At 34.3% G+C, this 24,368-nt stretch overlaps 1 protein-coding gene across 11 annotated transcripts in view; it reads left to right on the forward strand.

Annotated features, from left to right (window-relative positions):
* The window catches only part of LOC141551272 (phospholipid-transporting ATPase ABCA3-like), a 249,925-nt gene that overhangs the window by 144,822 nt on the left and 80,735 nt on the right, over positions 1 to 24,368 (forward strand). For all 11 annotated transcript variants that reach the window (XR_012484816.1, XR_012484817.1, XM_074282726.1 and 8 more), the window contains 4 exons: positions 9,903 to 10,032; positions 18,260 to 18,414; positions 18,697 to 18,852; positions 19,326 to 19,536. Coding sequence is in view for 9 of the 11 variants with exons in the window: in XM_074282726.1 (XP_074138827.1) it covers positions 9,903 to 10,032; positions 18,260 to 18,414; positions 18,697 to 18,852; positions 19,326 to 19,536 (652 nt within the window). In the remaining 2 variants the exon portion in view is untranslated. The remainder of the gene's footprint in view (positions 1 to 9,902; positions 10,033 to 18,259; positions 18,415 to 18,696; positions 18,853 to 19,325; positions 19,537 to 24,368) is intronic.

Below are 24,368 nucleotides of genomic sequence, written 5' to 3' on the forward strand. Positions count from 1 at the left end.
AGTGACACCACCTGCTTGGCACTGCATACAGGCCTCTGATGCATTGCCCATACATGGAACCAAATCAGAGTCTTGAGGTGAGGAGGAGCACCTCTGCTCCAGCACTCTGACCTCTTCCTAGATCATAGCACCTTGGAAGTCCCAAAATATTACAGGTCCCAAGAGCTATCTCTGAAAACAATTGCCTAAAAAATCTAAAGCTTGGGATGATGCCCCCTTTACTTATGAAGCAGAGCCCCATGTTAGCAAAGTCAAGAAATAGGCTGGTAATTTTTCTATTACTCATATTAAAGTTCTTTGACCCACCAATTCTTTGTATTTAAATTTAGTCTCCAATGAATTTTTAATTCTTCACTAACCCTTTGTTGAATATAATTTGTAATCCTTATCCTAAAGTCCATTGGTTTGGTACTCTCTCCTTATTTATGGAGATAAAGTTCCTACCCTGCAGGAGGGACAGAATAGTGTTGGTGAGAGGCAGAAGCCAAACTTCCACCAATCCCTTTGATCAACTTTTTGAGTCTTCTTTTATTCTACAAGTGTTGAGTCATCCCAGATCCTCCTAGCTTCCAGTTTCTAGAGAGAAGATATAGGAGACAGGCTCAAAAAGAGAATTCCAGGCATCAAGAACAATTAGTGAAAATAATATCGAGTTGACGTGTCTTGTATTAGGAACAATGACAAAGGAAAGAATCACTGGATCACAAAGTACATGAAAAAGAGTAAAGTAATAACAAAAGTAGGCAAAATCCAGATTATAGAAGATTTTGACTGTGAAATAGGATTTGATCCTACAAGTAATAGAGAGGCAATTGAATAAGAGTATGCTATAGTAATACTTTTGCTTTAGGAAGATCACTTTGGTAGCTAACTGAGTTGAAGGTGAATTGAAATAGAGAAAGACTTGAGACAGGAAGACCTTACGAAAAGTTATTGCAAGAGGAGAGATTGGCGGTCATGGTGAGCATATAAAAAGGGGTTAGGAATTGTAAGAGAGAAATGGAATGGTAACAGATTGTGATCAGATAAAGGAACTTCAAAGTTCATGAAAATGAATATAGGACTATTGTGGGTAATGGTAATAGAAAAGGTATTACTAATTCAGTGTACCTGAGGTATAGTGGAAGATTATGTTTTGGGAAATGAATATAAATTAAAGAAATGGGAGATTAGATTTTTGAGGGAGATTAAGTTTGTATAATGAAGTCCCTTAATAAAAGTGAGTGCCTGTGAGTCAGGCACTGAACTTATTAAGAGTTCTGGAGACCAAGAGACAACAGCTATTAGAATCTTGTTTGGGTGGGTGAGAAATCTTGGCTTCATCTTCTCAAAAGAGTGACAGTGGATGATCAAGGAATTAGTTCAGATAGGTCATCGATGATTCTGGGTTTCCAGGAAGAGCCTATATGGAATTGGGGTTTTCATTGCTTTCTTCCCTAGCTCTCTGTTTCTTTTCCAATTTTTTTTGGTAGTATTCTCCTCTTTGTTTAAAAAAAATTTTTTTTTAATCTTTTGCTCAATCACTTTCAGAAATTCTAGATTAATTTATGTCCTCATTGTATTTTAATTTGGGACTTTGCTTATACATATTTTGGCATCACTTTCTCAGTCCTTGGGTCTGTGCCCTGAAACTGGATGTCAGTCCATTACACTGTAAGTTGGCACCTGTTCCTGCAACCTTGCACAAGGACACACTGCTCTATAGGGCTCTGTTGCTTCTTCTAGAACTAGGGCATATCCCCAAGCTTCTTTCAGTAACAATGCTGGAATGATTCTCCTGATGTGCCCCTGACCAGATCCCATCTTCAGTGTCTCCAGAGCTCTCTGTTTTTCTCTCTGTGTTCTCATCTCAGAAAAAAAAAAAAAAAAATTGACTTTCTGTGAATTTTTCTTAGATTGCCCATTTAGACTTGCAACTGGTGCATATTTTCTAACTGTTTAGAGTTTTTTAGTGAATGGACTACTTGCATTTCTGTCTGTTACTCTGTCATCTTGGCTGTCTCTATTGATTTTTACATATCTTAGATTACAAACCTTTATCTAATAAATTTGATACAGATTTTTCCCCCATTCATCCACTTCCCTTCTGACCTACACATTATTTTTGCTTATGAAGAACAATTTCAGTTTCATCTAATCAATTTTCTAGGTTTTTTTACAGTTAAGAATATAATCTCTTATCCATAGCTATGAAATGTACATGATCTGTTTCAATTCTAATACTTTTATGGTATGACATTTAATAATAAATTAATGTGTTCATTTTTAAAATGTACTATGGAATATGGCATGAAATGTTGGTCTAAGACTAATTTCTGGCAAACTGCTTTCCATTTTCCTCAGCACTTTCTTTTTTCAAATTGTTCTTTTATAATTTATGTTTTCTGATATATTGAACATAATTATTTCTAATTCTCCCTCGTCAAGTCTGTTTCATTGATCTACTTTAATGTTTTTTAACCAAGAGTTTGACAACTGTTGTTTTATAAGACAATTTGAAGCTTGGAAGTACTATTTTCCCTTCATTCATGACTGTTTTCATTATTTCCTATGGTATTCTAGATCTTTTGGTTTGTCAAATAGATTTTCGTTATTTTATTGAATTCTGTAAAATAGCCCTTTGATAATTTTGTTGGTATTGCATTAAAAGTGCAAATTAACTTTGGAAGCACTGTAATTTTTATCATATTGTTATAACTTAATCATGAACACTGAATATTTTCCAACTATTTAAGTTGCTCTTTAATTCTTTAAAGAACCTTTTGTAATTTAAATTTATACATATTTGCATATGTTAGTAGATTTATCTCCAGATACTTTATTCAATCTATAGTTATTTTATTTTTTTAACAGGATTTCTCTTTTTTTTTTCCTGTCCATTTTTACATTTTATTTGTGTTATCTTAGTTTGATAGTTGTTAATATATTAAAATTTTCTACTGTGGGAGACTCTTTGTTTCTGGGAGTTAAAGTCCATATCTATTTATCTTGCTTGCTTCTGGAGTTAGCCATGTGTATCTACATGGGTATATTTCTTTTTTTTCTTTTTTTTATTACTTTTATAATTATAACATTTTTTGACAGTACATATGCATAGGTAATTTTTTACATTATCCCTTGTACTCCCTTCTGTTCCGAATTTTTCCCCTCCTTCCCTCCATCCCCTCCCCTAGATGGCAGGCATTCCCATACATATTAAATATGTTATAGTATATCCTAGGTACAATATATATGTGCAGAACCGAAATTTTTGTTGTTGTTGTTGTTGCAAATGAAGAATTGGATTCTGAAGGTAAAAATAACCTGGGAAGAAAAACAAAAAATGCTAACAGTTTACACTCATTTCCCAGTGTTTCTTTTCTGGATGTAGCTGATTCTGTTCATCATTGATCAACTGGAATTGGATTAGCTCTTCTCTATGTTGAAGATATCCATTTCCATCAGAATACATAGGATTTCACTTTTTACTATTGATTCTTGAATTTTGTTATTATTACATAGAAATGCTTTTGAATTTTGAGGATTTGTTTTGTAATCCACAACTTTGCTATTAATTGTAGCAGTTATCTTTGCTGAATCCTAGGATTTTCTAAGGAAATCATCAAATAGATTTTTTATTTCCTCTTTACCCATTTTTATGCATTTTATTTATTTCTCTTGTATTCTTGCTATTGCTGATTATTTCCAGAATTATATGAAACAATAGCAGAGATAGTGGACATATTTGCTTTACTTCCATATTTATTGGAGAAAGTTCCATTGTATCCACATTGCAAGATACCTACTTTTAAAAAATTCTTTATGAGATATTAAAATATTAAAACCAGTTCTCCATGTCTATATTTTGTAGGATTTTCAATACAAATGAGTGTTGCATTTTTCTAATGTTCTTTCTACCTTTGTTGAGATAATCATGTGATTTTTGATGTTTTCATTTTGGACATAATTATACTGATGGTTTTCCTAATATTAAATCATTCTTGCCCTCCTTGTATAAATACAACTTAGTCATGATAAATTCTTTGCTTGGATGAATTTTTCTAGTCTTTTGATAGGCTTTTGCTTAAAATTTTTGATAAGTATTCATTAATGATATTGATCTATAATTCTCCTGGGCTTTATAATTCACTGGAATGGGTTATTAGGCTGTATTTGCTTTATAAAAGAATTCAGGTAGATTCTTTCTTTCTCAGTTTCTGAAAATAAATTGTGAGGTATGACTACTAGTTTGTTCCATAAGAGTATGATAGAAATCTCATGAAATCATCAGAACCAGAAGTTTTTCCTTTGTTAATTTCTTTACAACTAATTTGATTTCTTTTTTCTATCATTGGATTATTTTCAACTAGCAAATTCAAAGGTTCTAACTACTAAACAGTACCAGGCATTACTAGTTATTGCTGCTTGTTTCTAACCTGTGACAAAAGCCTGCCTATTGACTTTCCTTGGTTTCATTATACAACCCTATTAACAGAAAATCTTCATGTTGTTGACTACCCTTTTTTGGCATGTTTTTTAAAAAAACTAATTGCAGACTTTTTTATGTGCCCTGCTTCTCTCTGTCTTCCACTACTACTTGTGGTTCTCCACAGTGGCCCCCAAGTTGGGAGTTAGAGGATCTGTTCACTCTTATTTTTTCATTCCATTTCTATCTCTATTTTATTACTGTCTATGATTCAAAGGTCTCATGTTTTGTTACCATTATTTCATGATTGTACATTACATATGGGCATTTTCAAAGCAATTCTTCTATTACATGTCTACAGGTGTTTACAATCTCTGTTAGTGTTAAGACACAAAATTTTCTTGGGCATCTGCCTGGGGTGCTGGCAATTGACTTGAACATTATAGAACAGACAATACCTGCTTGTCCCCAGGTAATGATGTGAGATCGAGGAATGGGCCCTGGTGTGGATGGCCACCTGGAAGTAAAGAGCCTTACCACTAGGGAAAAGCTGCTCTGCCTGTTCTTCAGGATCTCACTAGTCTCAACACTTTAAGACTGCTTTCAGCTGGGCCTGGTGACTAGGGAATCACATTTTATATGTTCTTTTTTTTAACCATCAGTAAAAGCTGTAAGGATGCGGTTCCCACAAAACAAGAGAAGGGAATTTTAAAGGTCCTTTAAATGGGCGGCCACAGCACAACAAGAGATTGAGTGGCCCCGAAGTAATCTCTGTGGATATAGGACTGCCCTGTGGGTGGGATCCTGGCCATATTGAGATAGCTTCATAATAGGTGACGGCTCTCTTGCTGGTTGGCTGTGTCTGTGACCTCACAGGTCCTTTATAAGCTCACTGCAGACAGCAAGTCGCTCTCTTTAACTTGGCTCCCTAACCTGGGGTAGCTGAGCCAAGCTGATGGATAGCCCAGAGAGGTAAGGAGTTTGGTAGTGAACACGTGGGTCTTCAGACCAGTTATTCACTAGGGAGTTAACAAGTCATGGCATTAAGTCAGGGCATTATGTGAGTAGGTATAATAAAGGCTTTTAAGATTACACGTGGCTGTTCTTGAGTGTGCTACTGGTTATTAAACTATAGATTCAAGAAATCGTGGCCAGAGACCTTTGAAGGCCTCAGAGGAGGCGAGCCGGGTAGAGTTGACACTGCAAAGGTCAGTGGTCAAAGGTACTGTTGGGCCTAGGACAGACTGGTAATAGTAACTGCCAGGAGGGCATGCTATAAAAAACAACCACCCAAAATGAATAATATATCTCTGAGTATTTCATTAGAACCAAGGAAGATTAAACTTAGTACAAGGAACCTATTACAATTTACCCTCTGACCCCTACCCCCCAATGACTAAGGCAGGCAAGGTAGCAGGCAATCATAGCTACTTGGGATAGAAGCATCCAATTTAAAATTATTGTAGGCAAAATAAAATATTTGGGAGTCGACCTTGCCAAGAAAAATCAGGAACTATATGAACACAATTTTGTAATTGTAATTACAAAATACTTTTCATACAAATAAAGTTATAACTAAAAGAATTGGAAAAATATCAGTTGCTCATTAGTGATTATATTAGCCAAGCTAATGTAATTAAAAATTACAATTCTACCTAAATCTGCTTATTCAGGGCCATACTAATCAAACTGCCCCCAAAAATTACTTTATAAAAAATAACAGAATTCATCTTGAAGAACAAAAGGTCAAGAATATCAAGGGAATTAATGAAAAAATTTGCAAAGGAAGGTGTCCTAGTTGTACCAGACCTAAAGCTATATTACAAAGTGATGATCATCAAAACCATTTGGTATTGAGCAAGAAATAGACCACTAGAATAGGTTAGGTTTGCAAGGCACAATAGTCAATGACTATAGAAATGTTGTGTTTGATACATCTAAAGACTTCAGCTTTTGGGATAAGAACTCACTATTTCACAAAAATTGCTGGGAAAATTTAAAAATACTATGACAAACTTTGACCAACATCTAACACATTCTATACCAAGATCAGGTCTAAATGAGTTTGTGATTTAGACATAAAAGATGATACTATAAGCATATTAGGAGAACCAGGGATAGTCTGCCTCTTAGATCTGTGAAAAGAAGAAGAATTTATGACCAAAGAATTAAAGAACATTATGAAATGCAAAAATGGATAATTTTGTTTCCATTAAATTTTAAAAATTGTACAAACAAAACTAATGTAACCAAGATTAGAAGAGCAGTAGAAAGCTGGGAAACAATTTTTATAGCAATTATTTCTGATAAAGGCCTCATTTAAAAACTATATAGAGAACTGTCTCAACTTTATAAGAATATCAGTCATCCTTCAGTTGCTAAATGGTCAAAAGACATGAATGGAGAATTTCCAGATGAAGAAATTAAAGTCCTTTCTAGTCATATGAAAAAATGCTCTGAATTACTGTTGATCAGAGAAATGCCCATTAAGACAACTATGAGGTACTACTTCATACTCTCAGATTGGCTAAGATGACAGAAGATAATGATAAATGTTGGAGGAGATGTGGGAAAACTGGAACACTAATGATGGAGTTGTGAAATGATCCAACTATTCTGGAGAGCAATTTGGAATTATGTCCAAAGGACTATCAAACTGTGCATACAAATCAGCAGTGTCTTTACTGAGTCTATAACCCAAAGAGTTCATAAAAGAGGGGAAAGGATCTACATGTGCAAAATTTTTTGAAGCTGCTCTTTTTGTAGAGACAAGTAGCTGGAAACCGAGTGGATGCCCATCAGATGGAGAATGGCTGAATAAGTTATGCTATATGAATATAATGGAATATTATTGTTCTATAAAAAATTATGAACAGGCTGCTTTCATAAAAGTCTGGTAAGACCCACATGAACTGATTCTAAGTAAAGTGAGTAGAACCAAAAAAAACATTGTACACAGCAACAACATTATATGATGATCAACTATGATGGACTTGGTTCTTTTCAATAATGAGATGATTCAAGACAATTCCAGTAGATTTGGGATGGAAAATACCATCTACATTCAGAGGTAGTTCTTACGGAGAATGTGGATTGAAGCATAGTTTTTTTTTTCATCTTGTTTGTTTCTCATAGTTTTTCCCTTTTTGATCTGATTTTTCTTGCACAGCATGACAAATATGGAAATATGTTTAAAAGAATTGTACATATTTAACTTATATCAGATTGTTTGATGTCTTAGGGAAGGGAATGTAAGGGGAAAAGGGAGAAAAAATTGGATTCCAAAGTCTTAGAAAAATGAATGTTGAAAATTATCTTTGCATGTATTTGGAAAAATAAAATACTATTGAGAGGAAAAAATATCATACCTACTTCTACATTTTGGGCTCCAATTTTACCAAGGCAGACACTAGCCTTGGGTCTCTTTTTCCATCCCATCATTCTTGGGATCTTCATAGCAAGCTTCATTTGCAATCCTAAATGTGCTAGTGCCCACTTTGATGCTAATGCTAAGGCCACTGTCCCTGCCATACTGCTGATATCCATCTTGCTGCTGCCTGCAGGCCCTTTATCCTCTCTGCTTTTTATAAACCTCATAACCATTACTTCTGAATTCTGGGATTATTCCAATTTATTTTAAAACCAAGTTAGATCTGATCTGGGGCAAATGAACAAATTGGAGTTACAGCTCACATTGGATAGCTACTTTTATGACAATAAAAAAAAGTACATAGTGAGAATGAGATGAAATTGACCTGTTTAGTTGTACAGTGGATCTGTGAGGCAATCCCTAAATGCTACTCCAAAAGATTCCTTCTTCAGGTGGCCTATTTTGGCTTATTTCATACTGAAGTGCCTGCCTTTTTTAGATAGTTCCCTTCATGTTCCGTGATATGGTAGTATCATTCCATTGAAGGGAAATTAATGTAGATTCTTAGTAAATTTCAGTATTTTTTTTTCGGAGTAAGTATTCTGGAGCCACAGGAAGTTTATTTTAAATTTCAGTATTCTTTAAGAGTTATATATGATGGCAGAAACTAGGCATGGACCCACATTTAACACCACATACTAAGATAAGATCAAAATGGGTCCAAGATTTAGGCATAAAGAACGAAATCATAAATAAATTGCAGGAATATAGGATAGTTTACCTCTCAGACTTGTGGAGGAGGAAGGAATTTATGTCCAAAGGAGAACTAGAGACCATTATTATCACAAAATAGAAAATTTTGATTACATCAAATTAAAAAGTTTCTGCACAAACAAAACTAATGCAAACAAGATTAGAAGGGAAGTAACAAATTGGGAAAACATTTTTACAGTTAAAGGTTCTGATAAAGGCCTCATCTCCAAAATATACAGAGAATTGACTTTAATTTATAAGAAATCAAGCCATTCTCCAATTGATAAATGGTCAAAGGATATGAACAGACAATTTTCAGATGATGAAATTAAAACTATTTTCACTCATATGAAAGTGTTCCAAATCACTACTGATCAGAGAAATGCAAATTAAGATAACTCTGAGATGCCATTACACACCTGTCAGATTGGCTAAAATGACAGGAACAAATAATGATGAATGTTGGAGGGGCTGTGGGAAAACTGGGACACTGATACATTGTTGGTGGAGTTGTGAAAGAATCCAACCATTCTGGAGAGCAATCTGGAATTATGCCCAAAAAGTTATCAAACTGTGCATACCCTTTGACCCAGCAGTGCTACTACTGGGCTTATATCCCAAAGAAATACTGAAGAAGGGAAAAGGACCTGTATGTGCCAAAATGTTTGTGGCAGCCCTTTTCATAGTGGCTAGAAACTGGAAAATGAATGGATGCCCATCAATTGGAGAATGGTTGGGTAAATTATGGTATATGAATGTTATGGAATATTATTGTTCTATAAGAAATGACCAACAGGATGAATACAGAGAGGCTTGGAGAGAGTTCCAGCAACTGATGCTGAGTGAAATGAGCAGAACTAGGAAATCATTATATACTTCAACAATGATACTGTATGAGGATGTATTCTGATGGAAGTGGATATCTTCAACATAGAGAAGAGCTAATCCAATTCCAATTGATCAATGATGGAAAGAATCAGCTACATCCAGAAAAGGAACACTGGGAAATGAGTGTAAACTGTGAGCTTTTTTTTTGTTGTTGTTTTTCTTCCCAGATTATTTTTACTTTCCGAATACAATTCTTCCTTTGCAACAACAACAAAAAAATTCGGTTCTGCACATATATATTGTACCTAGGATATACTATAAGATATTTAATATGTATGGGAATGCCTGACATCTAGGGAAGGGGGGGAGGGAAGGAGGGGAAAAATTTGGAACAGAAGGGAATACAAGGGATAATGTTGTAAAGAAAAAAAATTCCTATGCATATGTACTGTCAAATGTTATAATTATAAAAATTAATAATAAAAAATAAAAATAAATATTTTTAAAAAGAGTTATATGTGGTCACTTTCTTTGTTTCTTACACAGGAATTTAAATCAAAGAATACCATTAAAAAGGTAGTAAAAAACTTGACACTGAACATCTTTGAGGGGCAGATCACTGTGCTTCTTGGACATAATGGAGCAGGGAAGACTACTACATTGTCCATACTGACAGGTATGTATGTACTTCAAAATTGTGCAACAAAAAACAAATGCTTTGCTTTCCTTCCCAGTGTAGAAAGGTCTGCTCTAAACTGTTGGAGAGTTATTATTGTTTTTAATTATATTTTATTTTTATTTAATATAAATTTTATTACTGACTTAATATTCATCAGAAGATATTATAAAATTAGCAAACATTTAAAATATGCAGCAGAAGTAGGCTGCAATGTATTATCAATGATGATTTCATGTAAGAAATGCTATTAAGTTCCTGGTGAAAGGGACAGTGGTAATTGTATCATATCTTTGAGACTACATCCTAAAGGTTGAGCTATCCTTCTACAATGTTCTGGTAATGCAGATGATCAGGAATCAGGAACCAATGTCTGTGAATTTCAATTCCATTCTGTTGTTTTCTAAAATTGGCTCATTATAATGAGGAAAATAATGTAGGCAGAGTTCATGAAGAAACTTTACATCGGCTCTGATGGTCAAAGGATTTCTTCCTCATGTAGTAACGAAATCTGCTTATTGGCATTTGATACCCAGTGCAATGGATTTGTTGATTGCTTGGCCCAAGAAGCTAGTCCCTTGCAGGAAATTTGTTCTCTCTGTTGTCGTAATGATGTGGTTCTGACAAAAGGAACTCTTCTGATGTTTAACTTTTAAATTACTTACTTAAGGTGAAGTATTTTCTTTATAGCTCTCATGATTCAAGATCCTGGTTCCTAGAAGTTCATGAACATCCTAACAGTGACATAGTAGTATTCAGTCTAGCACTCCATGTTTGATACTGCATCTTTAAATCAGATTCTATGCATTGTCTTTCCTCTTCAGCATTCCTGTGTTCTTCCTGGTCCTATGTCATTGGTCCTCTGCTTATGTTGTGCTGTATCTCCTGTCAGGGTTTTTCTTTGAGTGTGACTCTTTGTAGAAATTGGGCAGAATTTTTGGTTGAGGTAGAAGGAAACTGGTCCTAGGACTGAATAAAACAGACAATTATCTTGTCTGTTCATTTGGCCCTTTAAAATTGCCATTGTTTCAACACAAAAACTAGGTAAAGACAATGTTCTCATACATATTAGAATAGATTTTTATCATAATGACCTTTGGAGTTTATTAAAATCATTATCCTGGCTTTCACAAAAGAAGAGAAATGCTATTAAAGATATCCAGAATTATGCAGTTGGTGTGTCAAAAATGATGGGTAGCAGATAAACAGCCCAATTATTACACTGTTACCCACAAAATGTAAACAAATTAGAGAGGCCTATCATAGAGGCTTCATGAGAGTAAATGGACAAAAAGTGTCAAAAAGGAGCAGTATGGACGAAAGGAGCCCTTCATTTTGTTTAAAGTATGGAAATTTGTAATCAGTATGGGTGCAGTTCTGATTTTACTTTTATTCAGTAATCTTGAATCATGCTCATAAGAGCTATAAAGAAAATACTTCACCTTAACTAAGTAATTTAAAAGTTGAACATCAGAAGAGTCCCTTTTGTCAGAACCACATCATTATGACAATAGAACAAATTTCCTGCAGGGGACTAGCTTCTTGGGCCAAGCAATCAACAATAATGCCTATCTTGCATATAAATATCCTATACTCTTTCCTCCTTCTATATCTTCATGCATGCTCTCCTTTTCTGGAGTTCCCATTCTACTTATCAAAGTCATACTTGTACTTTAAGACATGATTATCTCCACTTTCTCTAATCTATGGGGTTTTTTTAATTATTTTATAGATCTATAAAGTAATTTCTTGGCAGTTTGATTGGTATGACATTGAATATGTAGATTTAAGTAGAATTGCTATTTTTAATTATATTCGTTGGGCATACCTATGAACACTTGATATTCTTTCAGTTGTTTAGATCTTAATTTTATTTCTGTGAAAAGTATTGTATAATTGTGTTCCTGGGTTTTTCTTGGCAGGTAGACTCCAAAATATATTATCTACAGTTATTTTAAATGGATTTTTTCTTTCTATCTCTTGCTGCTGGACTTTGTTGATAACATACAGAAATGCCAATGATTTATTTGGGTTTATATCCTGCAACTTTGCTAAAGTTGTTCATTGTTTCTAGTAATTTTTAGTTGATTTTCTAGGATTATCTAAATATAGCATCATATCTGCAAAGAGTGATAGCTTTGTTTTCTCATTACCTATTCTAATTCCTTCAGTTTCTTTTTCTTCTCCTACTGCTAAAGCTTACATTTCTAGTACAATCTTGAATAGTAGCGATAAAGAGAAACCTTTTTTCACCCCTGATTTTATTGGGAATCCAGCCTTCATTCTCTATACTAAATATTCCCAACATCTCAGTTGATATTACCATTCTGACTGCCTCCTTTTGGATGTGCTGTAACTTATATTGTATTTAATACAATCATAAGATGGTTCACCTAGAACTTCAATGATGATTCAAGAAAGAGTATAGTCTTAAAATATTGCAGTAGAATTATATATTACATATTTCACACTGTATACTATACTTCTCTCTCTGGAACTAATGTTAGCTTATCTTGCCTATCATCTCACAGTGTTGACTCATATTGAGTTTACAATCCACCAAAGCCCCAGATCTTTTTCACAGGAGCATGTGCAATGAAAGGACCTGACTCAGGGTCTCTTCTGCTCTATCTTGCATTTTATACTAGAGTTACTAGCACCCTCTTAGGCTGGCAATTAATGGCTTGTTTACTTTGTGTTTCAGGAGTTACATCCAAAGCTTCCTCTGCCAGAAGGTTCCTTCTAACCACATGTTGATTTTTGGGTCTTTTCTCCCATGCCCCAACCGTCTATTCCCATGGATAATATTTCCCCTGGTCTCCAGCACCTGTTGAGCTAATCATTCTGCATCAATAGGCACCTCATTGTGTTCTAAATCGCACCATATGTCGACAAAAGAATTGCTCTAATTGACCAGTCACCTTAACTGGGGTAAATAAATGGAACAATGGGTACATTGCTGGACCTGGAATCAGGAAGACTTGAATTCAAATTCAGCCTCAGATACCTACTAGCTGTATGATCCTGGGAAAGTTATTTAAATTCTGTTTGCTTTAGTTTCCTTAACTATAAAATGGGAATAATAACAGCACCTGTCTTAGGGTAGTAGTGGGGATGAAACAGCAAGTATTTAACATAGTAAGTGCTATATAAATACTTATTCCCTTCCCTTTTCTCTTCTTAATTCTTTATATTTGTATTGATTTTCTACCACTTCAAACATGTGAGCCATTTTGCCATTTCATTCCATTTCTTGACTATACAAATTTTGGCGAGCAGGTCAGTAGGTGATTCAAATCTCTCTTTTAGGTTCAACATTGGAATGAAGTGAAACCCTCATAGTTTATTCCTTAAAAACACTAGACCACTTAATTTGGATAAATATGACACACACCTTGCCTACATACAAAAAATGTATGTCCATATAAGGTCATCAGGGCAGGATGTGGTGATATGCATGGCCTTGAACTATCTGCCAAGTCTAAAGGTTACTGACTCCACAAAGGAGGATCTTTTTAATGCCCTTAGATGACTAAAAAGTCATATTAATGATACTGAACCCAAGCCAGTCAAGTCGTGGAAGCAGTTTCCTTAGCTTTTAGAACTAGCCTAAGGGAACCCTAGTAGATAGTAATCCTATCAAATAGTTCTTCCTCTACTTGTGGAGTTCATTTTTATAAGACTTTACATTTTTCTTTATTGTATTTAATCCTTTTACATTCAATCAGTTGTTTTGGACAACTGATATCATCTTGGCTTCTGATTTTGTTATCCATGTGTTAGTTTCTACCTCCAGCTTCATGCCATATATAAATTTTACAAGCATGCTTTCTATGACTTCATTCAAGTAATCAGTTAAATACATAACTTCATAAGGCTCATGGAAGATCTCTGGTACAATATTCTAAAAACCTCCAAATTAACTTACTTATTTTGAAAGAAAGGAAAATAGATGGAAATAAAGAAAGAGGGAGGGAGGTAGGAAGGGAGGGAAGGGAAAGGGGGAGGGAGAAAAAAGAGAAGAAAGAAAAAAGGAAAAAGAAAAAGGGAAAGAAAGAAAAATGCTGGAAAGAAAGAAAAATAGCTAGGAAGAAAGAAAGAAAGAAAGAAAGAAAGAAAGAAAGAAAGAAAGAAAGAAAGAAAGAAAGAAAGAAAGAAAGAAAGAAAGAAAGAAAGAAAGAAAGAAAGAAAGAAAGAAGAAAGAGAGAGAGAAAGAAAGAAAGAGAGAGAGAAAGAAAGAAAGAAAGAAAGAGAGAAAGAAAGAAAGAAAGAGAGAAAGAAAGAGAAAGAAAAAGACAAAGGAAGGAAGAAAGGAAGGAAGAAAAGAAAGAGAAAAGAAAAAAGAAAGAATACTTCAATTTGGACTCAGAGTTCATCAGTTCTCTCTCTGAAGATGGATAGTATTTATCATCATGAGTCCTTTGGAATTGTCTTGAGTCGAGTAACTTAAAATTTTCACACTTGGTCATTGTTACAATATTGCTATTACTGCGTGCAATGACCTCCTGGTAGTGCTCACTTCATTTTGCATCAGTTCATATAAGATTTCCCAAGCTTTTATGAAACCATCCTATTTATCATTTTTATAGCACAATAGTATTCCATCACACTCATATACCAGAACTTGTTCACCTATTTCACAATTAGTGAACCATCACTTTGCTACCTCATCAGATCTTTGCTACCACAAATACTTTCTATATTGTACAAATAGGTTTTCCCCCCTTTTGTTTGATCTCTTTGATACAGGCCATATAGTGGTATTGCTAAGTCAAAGAGTAAGTACAATTTTATAGCCTTTTGGACATAGTTCCAAATTATTTTCCAGAATGATTAGATTATTTCATAACTACCAACACTACATTAGTGTCCCAATTTTTCTGAATTCTCTTTCAGCATTTGTGATTTTTTTTTCTATCATGTTAGCTAATGTAATAAGAGTAAAGTGGTATGTGAGAACTATTTTAATGTGTATTTCTCTAATCATTAGTGACTTAGATAATTTTTTCATGTGATGATTGATAGCATTTATTTCTTTTTATAAAAACTGCCTTTTTGATAAATCCTTTAAGTATTTACTTGTTGAAGAATATAGCTCATATTTTTATAAATTTTGATCAGTTTGCTATACATTTGGGAAGACTGGCCTTTTCCAGAGAAACTTGCTATAATTTTTCTCTTAGTTTTCTAGTTTCCTTCTAATTTTAGTTACATTATTTCTGTTTTTGTAAAAAACTTTTAATTTAATTTAATCAAAATTAGCCATTTTAATATCCCATGATCCTCTCTCTCTCGTTTGATCATAAACTGTTTCCTTATTCTTACAGATCTGACAAGTAAATTTTTCCATGCTCCCTTAATTTATTTGATAGAATCCTTTATGACTAAATCATTTATCCTTTTAATTTTATCTTAATATACAGTGTAAGATGTTGATCTGTATAACTTCTGTCAAACTGCTTTCCAGTTTTATGAGCAATTTTTATCATTTAGTGAGTTCTTATCCCCAAAACTTGGATTTAGGGGTGTACCTATTCTATCCCACTGATACACTATTCTGTTTCTTGGCCAATATCCGATTGTTTTCATAATTATCACTTTGTAATACATATGATACAGCTAGACCACCTTTCTTCACTTTTTTCATTGGTTCCTTTGATATTCTTGACCTTTTTATTCTTCCAAATGAATTTTGTTATTATTTTTTGCTAGCTCCATAAAATAATTTTGATTGATTGGTATGACAATAAATAAGTTAACTTAACTAGTATTGTCATTTTTATTATATTGACTAGCCTATTGTTAAGCAATTAAGTTTTTCTTTAATTGTTTTGTTATTGTTGTTTTGTTTTGTTAATTGTTTAGATCTGTCTTGTGTACAAAGTATTTTATAATTGTATTCATGTAATTTTGGCGTTTGTCCTTATAGATAGACTCCCAAGTATTTTGTATTGTCTGCAGTTATTTAAAATGAAATTTCTCTTTTTATCTCTTCCTGTTGCATTTTGTTGGTAATATATAGAAATAGTAATGATATGTGTGGGTTGATTTTATAGCCTACAATTTTACTAAAGTTGTTCATTGTTTCAACTATGTTGTTAGTACCATATAAATACTCTCTTAGTTCCACTTACTTCACTTTGTTTAAATTCATATAGGTCTTGCCAGCTTTCTTTGGAATGCCCCTTCATCGTTTCTTTTAGCTTAATAGTATCCCATTATATTCATAACATAATTTCTTCAGCTATTCCACAATTGGTAGGCATCCCACTTAGTTTCTAATTTTTTGCCTTTACAAAAAAGATCTGCTATAAGTGTTTCTGTACATACACATGGGTTCTTTTCACCTTTGTTTGATCTCCTTGAGATATAGGACTAATAGAAGAATCATTTGGCCAAAGAGTATATATAGTATCACCTGTTACCTGTGGCTTCAAGAAGCTTAACATGCACAGGACCATAACCTAGTTTAAAAAAAAAAAAAAATCTTGTCCTAGAGGGTGAACCAGGTTGAAAGTAACTGACGTGCCTCAGGCCATTTGGTGAGTTAAGGGGTGTCTGCCCCCAGCGTGGGAAGATCCCTGACAGAATTATTGATGAAAGGAGCTGAAGCAAGTGTCTTCCAGACATGGAAGATGTTGAGGCTGCCCATAGCATCCTGGGCCATCCCTGGTCATCTCGACTTTTGTCTAGCCACTGGACTTTGATGACTCAAAGACAGAATGAGGCTGATGACTTTGTGCAGTTCTGTCTTACTTTTAAACCCAATTCACAAACAAGTCAAGACATCATACCCTGAGTCAATTGGTTCTCTTTAAAAATGGACAAACAACATAATATATGTTGATAATATATAACATAAAATAAGTGGATACACTATCCATCTATTATGTAGGTTACATCTCTCCAATTTGGCCACAGAGATGGCATGAGAGAATGTAAAATCCTTTGCAAAAATCTAAATATACGAATGTCTATGGCATTCTGCTATTTACTGGTCTACTTGTCCTATGAGAAATCAAAAAACTTTTTTTTTGGAGGGGAGAAGACATGAGTTATATAATATTTCTATTATGGTTATATGACTTTGTCATATGGTTCTAGACTTTGTCATCTATATTATGTTTTGTAATTAGAGTAGATTGTAATTAATTAATTTGTAATTAATCATTTGATTGTGAGCTCTCTGAGGGCAGAGACTATCCTACTGGTATGGTATCTCCAAAGGGTAGGAAAAAAAAACTAAGGAATCAGTGCGTAGTCAGGAGAAAAGCCAAGAGAGAACAATGTCACTAAAACACAGAGAGACTCTGGGAGGCCAGGCATATCAGTTGTGGTAGAGAGGTTAAGCAGGAGAAAGATCATAAAGAACCATTAGTATTACATATAATATTAGTTTTTCTTCAGTGACACAAATATGTTAGATGGACACCTAACACGTTAGGCAATAGACTTTGAGAGATTAAAACAATTAATCAAATCTAGTAAGATAAAATTTAATGTAGCTAAATGTAAATAAAAAAGTCAAAAAAGTCAACTTCACAAATGCAAGATAGGAAGGCTATAACTAAGTGATAATTTTTTTGGAAAAGATTGGGGATTTTACAATACAATATGAAGTAATAGGGTAGTGAATAGTACCCTAGTAGTAGTAAATAGTAGTAAAAAAATTTAATTTGACCTTAATCTAAATTCAAAAAGACATAATGAAATAGTGAGGTGATAGAATCTAGCTCTACTCTATCCTGATCAGACTACTTTCAAGATAAACTTTATATCCAGAGGCTTATGTTGGTGTGGCAGATTGCCTCTTCACACAGTCCTACAGCAGAATTATAAGTGGATTGAACACATCTGACATCTAGACCAACAAGATGTATATATCCAAGGTTCCATCTCTTGTTTCCAAGAGCACATTATTTGCTCTCTAGCAGAGACTGATGCTATCTTTCTTTGTACCTTCTTATTCAATCTAACAAGCATTAAATTCCTACTGTGTGCTGGCCACTACTAGACAAAAACTGGAATGCAATAGCCCCTATCTTCAATTCAAGGAGCCTACATTTTTATCAGGAGAAAAAGATATATATGTATATATATATATACATATATATATATTTCCAAGGGAAGAAGGGCACAAGTTTAATTAATATGAAAGATGATAACAGTAGAACAGGGATTCCTGAGGGCGAAATAGAAAGATAGGGTGTTTTCTGCTTGGTTCTAGGTCTTATCCCTGCCACAAGTGGAGAGGTATATCTCAGCGGGTATGAGATCTCAAAGGACCTAAATCAGATCCGGAAAAGCCTGGGCTTTTGTCCACAACATGACATTTTGTTTGATCTCATGACTGTTGCTGAACACCTTTACTTTTATTTTCAGGTAGGCCCAAAAGAATGTTTATTTACTTTTTTTTCCATGCCTTACATGGCCATTTAACAGACCAATATTTTTACCCTTAAAGAATCCAAAAATAAATTTTAAAAAACATTCTGTGGACATAAAAAGACATAGGGGAAAGAAAGACATTCTTAAATTGATATTCCTGAGTAAGGAAGCAACTAGAGTTGCCTGCAAGTCTTTTTGAGGCATAAAAAAATTGTGGATAGGCTAAAGTTCCCTTTTACAAAGTATCTACTCTTTGTCTTAACTTTGTTCTCTTAGCTGAAAGAATTGGGTGATAAAAATTGTTCTGAGGAAATCAACTCTGTCTTGAAAATTCTTAAACTGGAGAATAAGCGCAATGTGATTTCAAAGAACTTGAGTGGAGGAATGAAGCGCAAGCTCTCCATTGGCATCGCACTCATAGGAGGATCTAAGGTATAAATTTCCCCATTTCTATGGGTAAATTCGAGTCCCCAAAACAACTTAAATAGATAAATCCACTTATAAAGACCTAAGTAAGTTGATATGGTCTTCTCTAAATGAAACTTCCTAAGGTATACTTAATATTAAACAAATGGGTAGGTAGTCTGAGTATAGGATGGCCATAGAATTTAGGGCATTAAAAGACTGACTCTTCCTTGGCCTGCATTTGTTCTCTGTCCTTAGACAAGTGATTCAACTCCACTCTCTCTCATCTCAGCTGGAACAATGAATTCAAAGAATATACAATATAGAAGAATAATTTCTATATTACAGTAGAATTTCTAGTAAACTCATCATTCTCCCTTGAGTGAACTAGCATATCAGTTGGGGAATAGAGACAGGATCAGGCTTCTCACCAAGTAAGCATTGAAATTTCATTTGAAAACTTACCTTGTTAATCTTGAGTCTGGTTTTTTGGTCTGTAGGTAGTGATGCTTGATGAGCCAACATCAGGTATGGATCCAGTTTCAAGGCGAGACATTTGGGACCTCCTTCAAAATCAGAAAAGTAACCGAACTATTCTATTGACTACCCACTTTATGGATGAAGCTGATCTTCTGGGAGACCGCATTGCCATCATGGCAAAGGGGGAACTGCAATGCTGTGGCTCTTCACTTTTCCTCAAACAAAAATATGGTAAGGGGGGGGCGGGGCAGGAGAGAGAAATCAAGCAGGTCTAATATTTATCTTTATTGTAGGGTCTGCTTTGACTCTCATGATAACTTTGCAATAGTTCCCCTGCACTCTGGAGAAGGAGTGTGTATGTACAGTACAATGAGGGATGGATTGGGGATCCAAGGACCTTGGTTCAGATCCTGATAATTCACTTTCTTCCTGGGTGACCTTAGATAGATAATATATTCTTTCAATGATCCATATGGATTGATGAGGCTGAAAAGTGGTTCAATGAATAGAATATTGATCAGGAAAATTTGATTTCAAATCCTGTCTCAGTCACAAATTAGTGACTGTCTTTGGATATGTCCTTGGGTAAGTAAATCACATAACTTGTGTCAATCTCAGTTTCCTTACCTTTTAAAATGGAAATAATAATAGCAATTATCTCCCAGGGTCAATGAAAAGATCAAATGAGATAACATGTATAAACCTTAAAATGCTAACTATATTATTAGTTATAATATAATAATAACAATATAATAATAATATTTTATTACTCTCTTATGGACCCCCATAAATTTTCTTTCTCTTTAAGGTACTATTTCTTTTCCCTCTTGACATAGTAATAGAAAAGAAATAAAAAAGAAACCATACTAACCTAAGAGAATGCACAAAATGCTCTAGGCATATGGGATTTTTTTTTTCCTATAAAATGTCTTTGTTCTCCACTTTCTGCTGACAAACAGGGCTTTAGTCTGGTGATATTTGCTTATGTAGTCAATGATATTTGAGAACTCTTTTTTTATAGAGTAGGTTTCTTGATGTCGCTGCCCCTAAGTATCTCCAAATTCCCAAAAACTTGGGCTCCTAAGAACCACTACTTTATGAAAAAAAACTTGTGAGTTCCCAAACCTTCTTCCTAGAGCAGTTGTCATTAAGAGATAATTATTCAATCAATAAATTATCAATTACCTAAGTAATGCACAATCATCTAATGTATGCCATGGACAGTACAAGGCAATTGGATACAAATACAAAAAAATATAATGTAGGGAAGAAAATACATACGTATTATATAGAGAGAATTAGGGAGTATAAGAAGAGTAATATATAATGAAACAGGAAAGATAAACTAGGGCTATAGTGTTGAAAATTACACAGGAGTTTGTTTATACCAACTCTGAGCAGTGTGCTATTATCCCCATTTTATAGGTGAAGAAACTTAAGTCCAAGAGAGGTTAAAGGCTTTTCCCAGAATCTCAGAGCTTAAGTTAACATGTGAGACAACATAAGAATTCAGGTTTTCTTGACTCCAAGCCCAGCATTCTGTCCACTATGCATTCTAGCTATCATAACATAGACTCATAAATAACTAGTACAATCACAATAATGTTCAGACCTGGCCTGGGGTTTAAAGTGCCTGGCACTCTGTTTTGAGATGCCATAATGATCCTGCAGGTCAAGCAGTCTGAATATCAAAGATACAAAGGGGACTAAAATTTATCAGTCCTTTTAACATAGGCACATCCCAGGAGGTAAGAGTTCATCATAGGAGCCCTGGTGAACCAAAGCCAAGCAGTGGTAATAACTCAACCAATAGTGCAGTAAGGGGCAGAGCTGCTTATGCATAAATTGAGGACCTAAACCTTAAGAAATGGATAAAGAGATAGCAATGGCCAAAAGAATTATAGATATGGAGATATCCCCAAAAATCAAGCTTAGAAAGAGAAAGCAACAGTTAAAAACTGCAAAGGAGAGGGGCAGCTAAGTGGCACAGTAGATAGTGCACCAGCCCTGAATTCAGGAGGACCCGAGTTCAAATCTGATCTCAGACACTTAACACTTCCTAGCTGTGTGACCCTGGGCAAGTCACTTAACCCCAGCCTCAGGGGGGGAAAAAAAAAAAAGGAAAACTGCAAGGAGAGATTTAAGACAAAAATAAATGTATTTTCCACAATGACTAAATGAGTGCAAGAAATTAAACAAAAGATTTAAAATAAAACAAAAGCTCTGGAGAAAAATAAATAGCTTAGCTCCAGAGTGTGGCAAACCTTACCTAAGTAATGCACTTCTACACAATTACTAAACACTTTTCACACAAATAGTCACATGTAAACAATTGGAAAAAATCAGTTGCTCATAGACAGACTGAATTAATATGATAAAAATGACAATGCTGTCTAAAGTAATTTCTTTATTCAGTGCCATACCAATCAAACTATCAAAATTTATTTTATACAGCTAGAAAAAAATAACAAAAATCATATGGAAAAAACCAAAAGGTTTATCTAGGGAATTAAAAAAAAAAGTAACCATAACAGATCTCAAACTATATTTTAAAGCAATATCCATGAAAACTATCTGGTACTGGCTAAGAAACAAAAGTGGAAAATCAGTGGAATCGCTTAGGTACATAAGACACAATAATAAATCACTATTGCAATCTACTATTTGATGAATTCCAAAACTCTAACTCCTGGATTAAAAATATATTATTCGACAAAAACCACTAGGAAAACTAGAAAACAAGATTTTTGGTTTACACTTAAAATGGCAGAAATTAAGTGTAAACCAAAGATCTTACACCACATAGCAAAATAAGGTCAAAATTAGTACATATTTTAGACATACTAAAAGCAAATTTGGAGAGCAAGGAGTAGTTTACTTGTCAGATCTGTGAAGAAGAGAAGAATTTTTGACCAAATAAGATCAAGGCCAGTACAAAATGTAAAACAGATCATTTTGATTATATCAAATTTTTTTAAATTTGCACAAAAAATATTTGGTGCATCCAAATGTAGAAGGAAAACAGGAACCTGGGAACAATTTTTGTACTAAATATCTCTGATCAAGGCTTCATTTCTCAAATTTATAGAAAACAGAGGCAGAGCCAAGATGACAGGGAGCAGAGTAGACAAGACATGCCTGAGCTCTCCCCAGCTTCCCTCAAAATCAATATTAGATCAAGCTTCTGAACAGTTTCTGGAACCTACAAAAATTCAGACTATAATAATTTTCCAGCTTAAAATATCTTGGAAGGATTTCAGGAAAAGTCTGTCTCATTGAGCCAGGAGGGAACACAGCCCAATGCAGGCACAGCATGGAAAGGCTTGGCTCAGGAAGGCCCTGTGCAGGAAGGCCTGACATAGGAAATCTAGCAGGAGGCTCTTAACTGAAATACAGCAGACCAGCTGTGAAACTTCCAACCCAACTATAGGAGGCAAATTGTGAGGCCTGAACCCAGCATCACAGTTGGGACTTGGGCAGGCCCACCCAGCACAGTGGGAAAGTCTGCATCACCATCAGCCCCAGCCCTCCAGTCAGTGAGAGGTCCCTGTCATCCTGCATTTCCCCTGTGCCTTAGGAACAGAGTTCAATTTTTAAAATGAGCAAAGAAGCAAAAAGAGTTCTGACTATAGAAAGGGAAGATCAGAACACAAACCTAGAAGAGGACAGTAAAGGCATAATGCCCTCAGGTGAGAGCTGAAAGGGCAATATGAACTGGTCTCCAGCTCTAAAGACTCTCTTAAAAGAGTTTGAAAAGAATCTTAAAATAGAGATTGAAGAAAAAAGGAAAATAAGACAGAAGTATGAAAGGTTAAGGGAAAGAGCCAATAGCTTTAAAAAGGAACCATGGAAATCGACTAAAGAAAACAACTCCTTAAAAAATAGATTTGTCAAAATTGGGGAAAAAAAAAAAATATATATATATATATGTATATATACTGAAGAAAACAACTTCTTTAATAAATTTGGCAAAATGGAAAAAGAAAATTCCTTAAAAAAAATAAAATTGGTGAAATAGAAAAAGGAAACTCCTTTAAAAAATAGAATTGGCAAGAATGGAAGAGGTTAAGAAAAATTCACTAAAGAAAATAATTCACTAAAAATTAGAATTGATTCAATCAATGAAAGTGACTCAGTGAGATATCAGTCAAAAATCAGTCAAACAAAACTAAAAACATGGAAATATAGATAATGCAAAATACCTCATTGGAAAAACAACTGACCTGGAAAATAAATTCATGAGAGACAATCTAAGAATTATTGGACTATGTGAAAGCCATGATGGGGGAAAAAAAAAGCCTAGAGAGCATCTTTCAAGAAATCATCAAGGAAAAAACTGCTCTGATATCATAGAACCAGAGGGTAAAATTAGCATTGAAAGAATCTACCAATCAACTTCTGAAAGATTCCAAAGAATATTGTAGCTAAATTTCATAATTATCCAATCAAGGAGAAAATATTACAAATAGTCTAAAAGAAACAATTCAAATATCAAGTAGCCACAATCAGAATTACCCAGGACCTAGCTGCTTTCACTTTAAAGGATCTAAGGGCCTGAAATATGATATTTCTGAAGGCAAAGGAGCTTGGACTACAACCAAGAATTAAATTCAACAAAGCTACGTATTAGCTTTCAGGGGAAAAGATGAACAGTCAGTGAAATAGAGAATTTTCAGTCATTTTTGATGAAAAGACCATAGTTGAACAGAAAATTTGATCATCAAATACAAGACCAAGAGAAGCATTATGAAATAAAAAGGAAACAAAAAAAAAACACCTATTTTTTTAAAAGGAGTACTGAGTCAAATTTATAAGAATACAAGTAAATTCTCCAATTGATAAATGGTCAAAGAATATGAACAGGCAGTTTTCACATGAAATCAAGGCTATTTATAGTCATATAAAAAATGATCTAAATCTCTATTGGTAAGAGTGATGAAAGTTAAGACAAATCTAAAAAGTACCACCTAATCTAGCAAATTAGCTAATATGACAGATAATGATAAAATGTGGGAAAATTGGGACACTAATGCACTGTTGTTGGAATTGTGAAATAATTTACC

This window comes from Sminthopsis crassicaudata, chromosome 1 (genome assembly GCF_048593235.1).
Source record: "Sminthopsis crassicaudata isolate SCR6 chromosome 1, ASM4859323v1, whole genome shotgun sequence".
Taxonomy (NCBI): domain Eukaryota; kingdom Metazoa; phylum Chordata; class Mammalia; order Dasyuromorphia; family Dasyuridae; genus Sminthopsis; species Sminthopsis crassicaudata.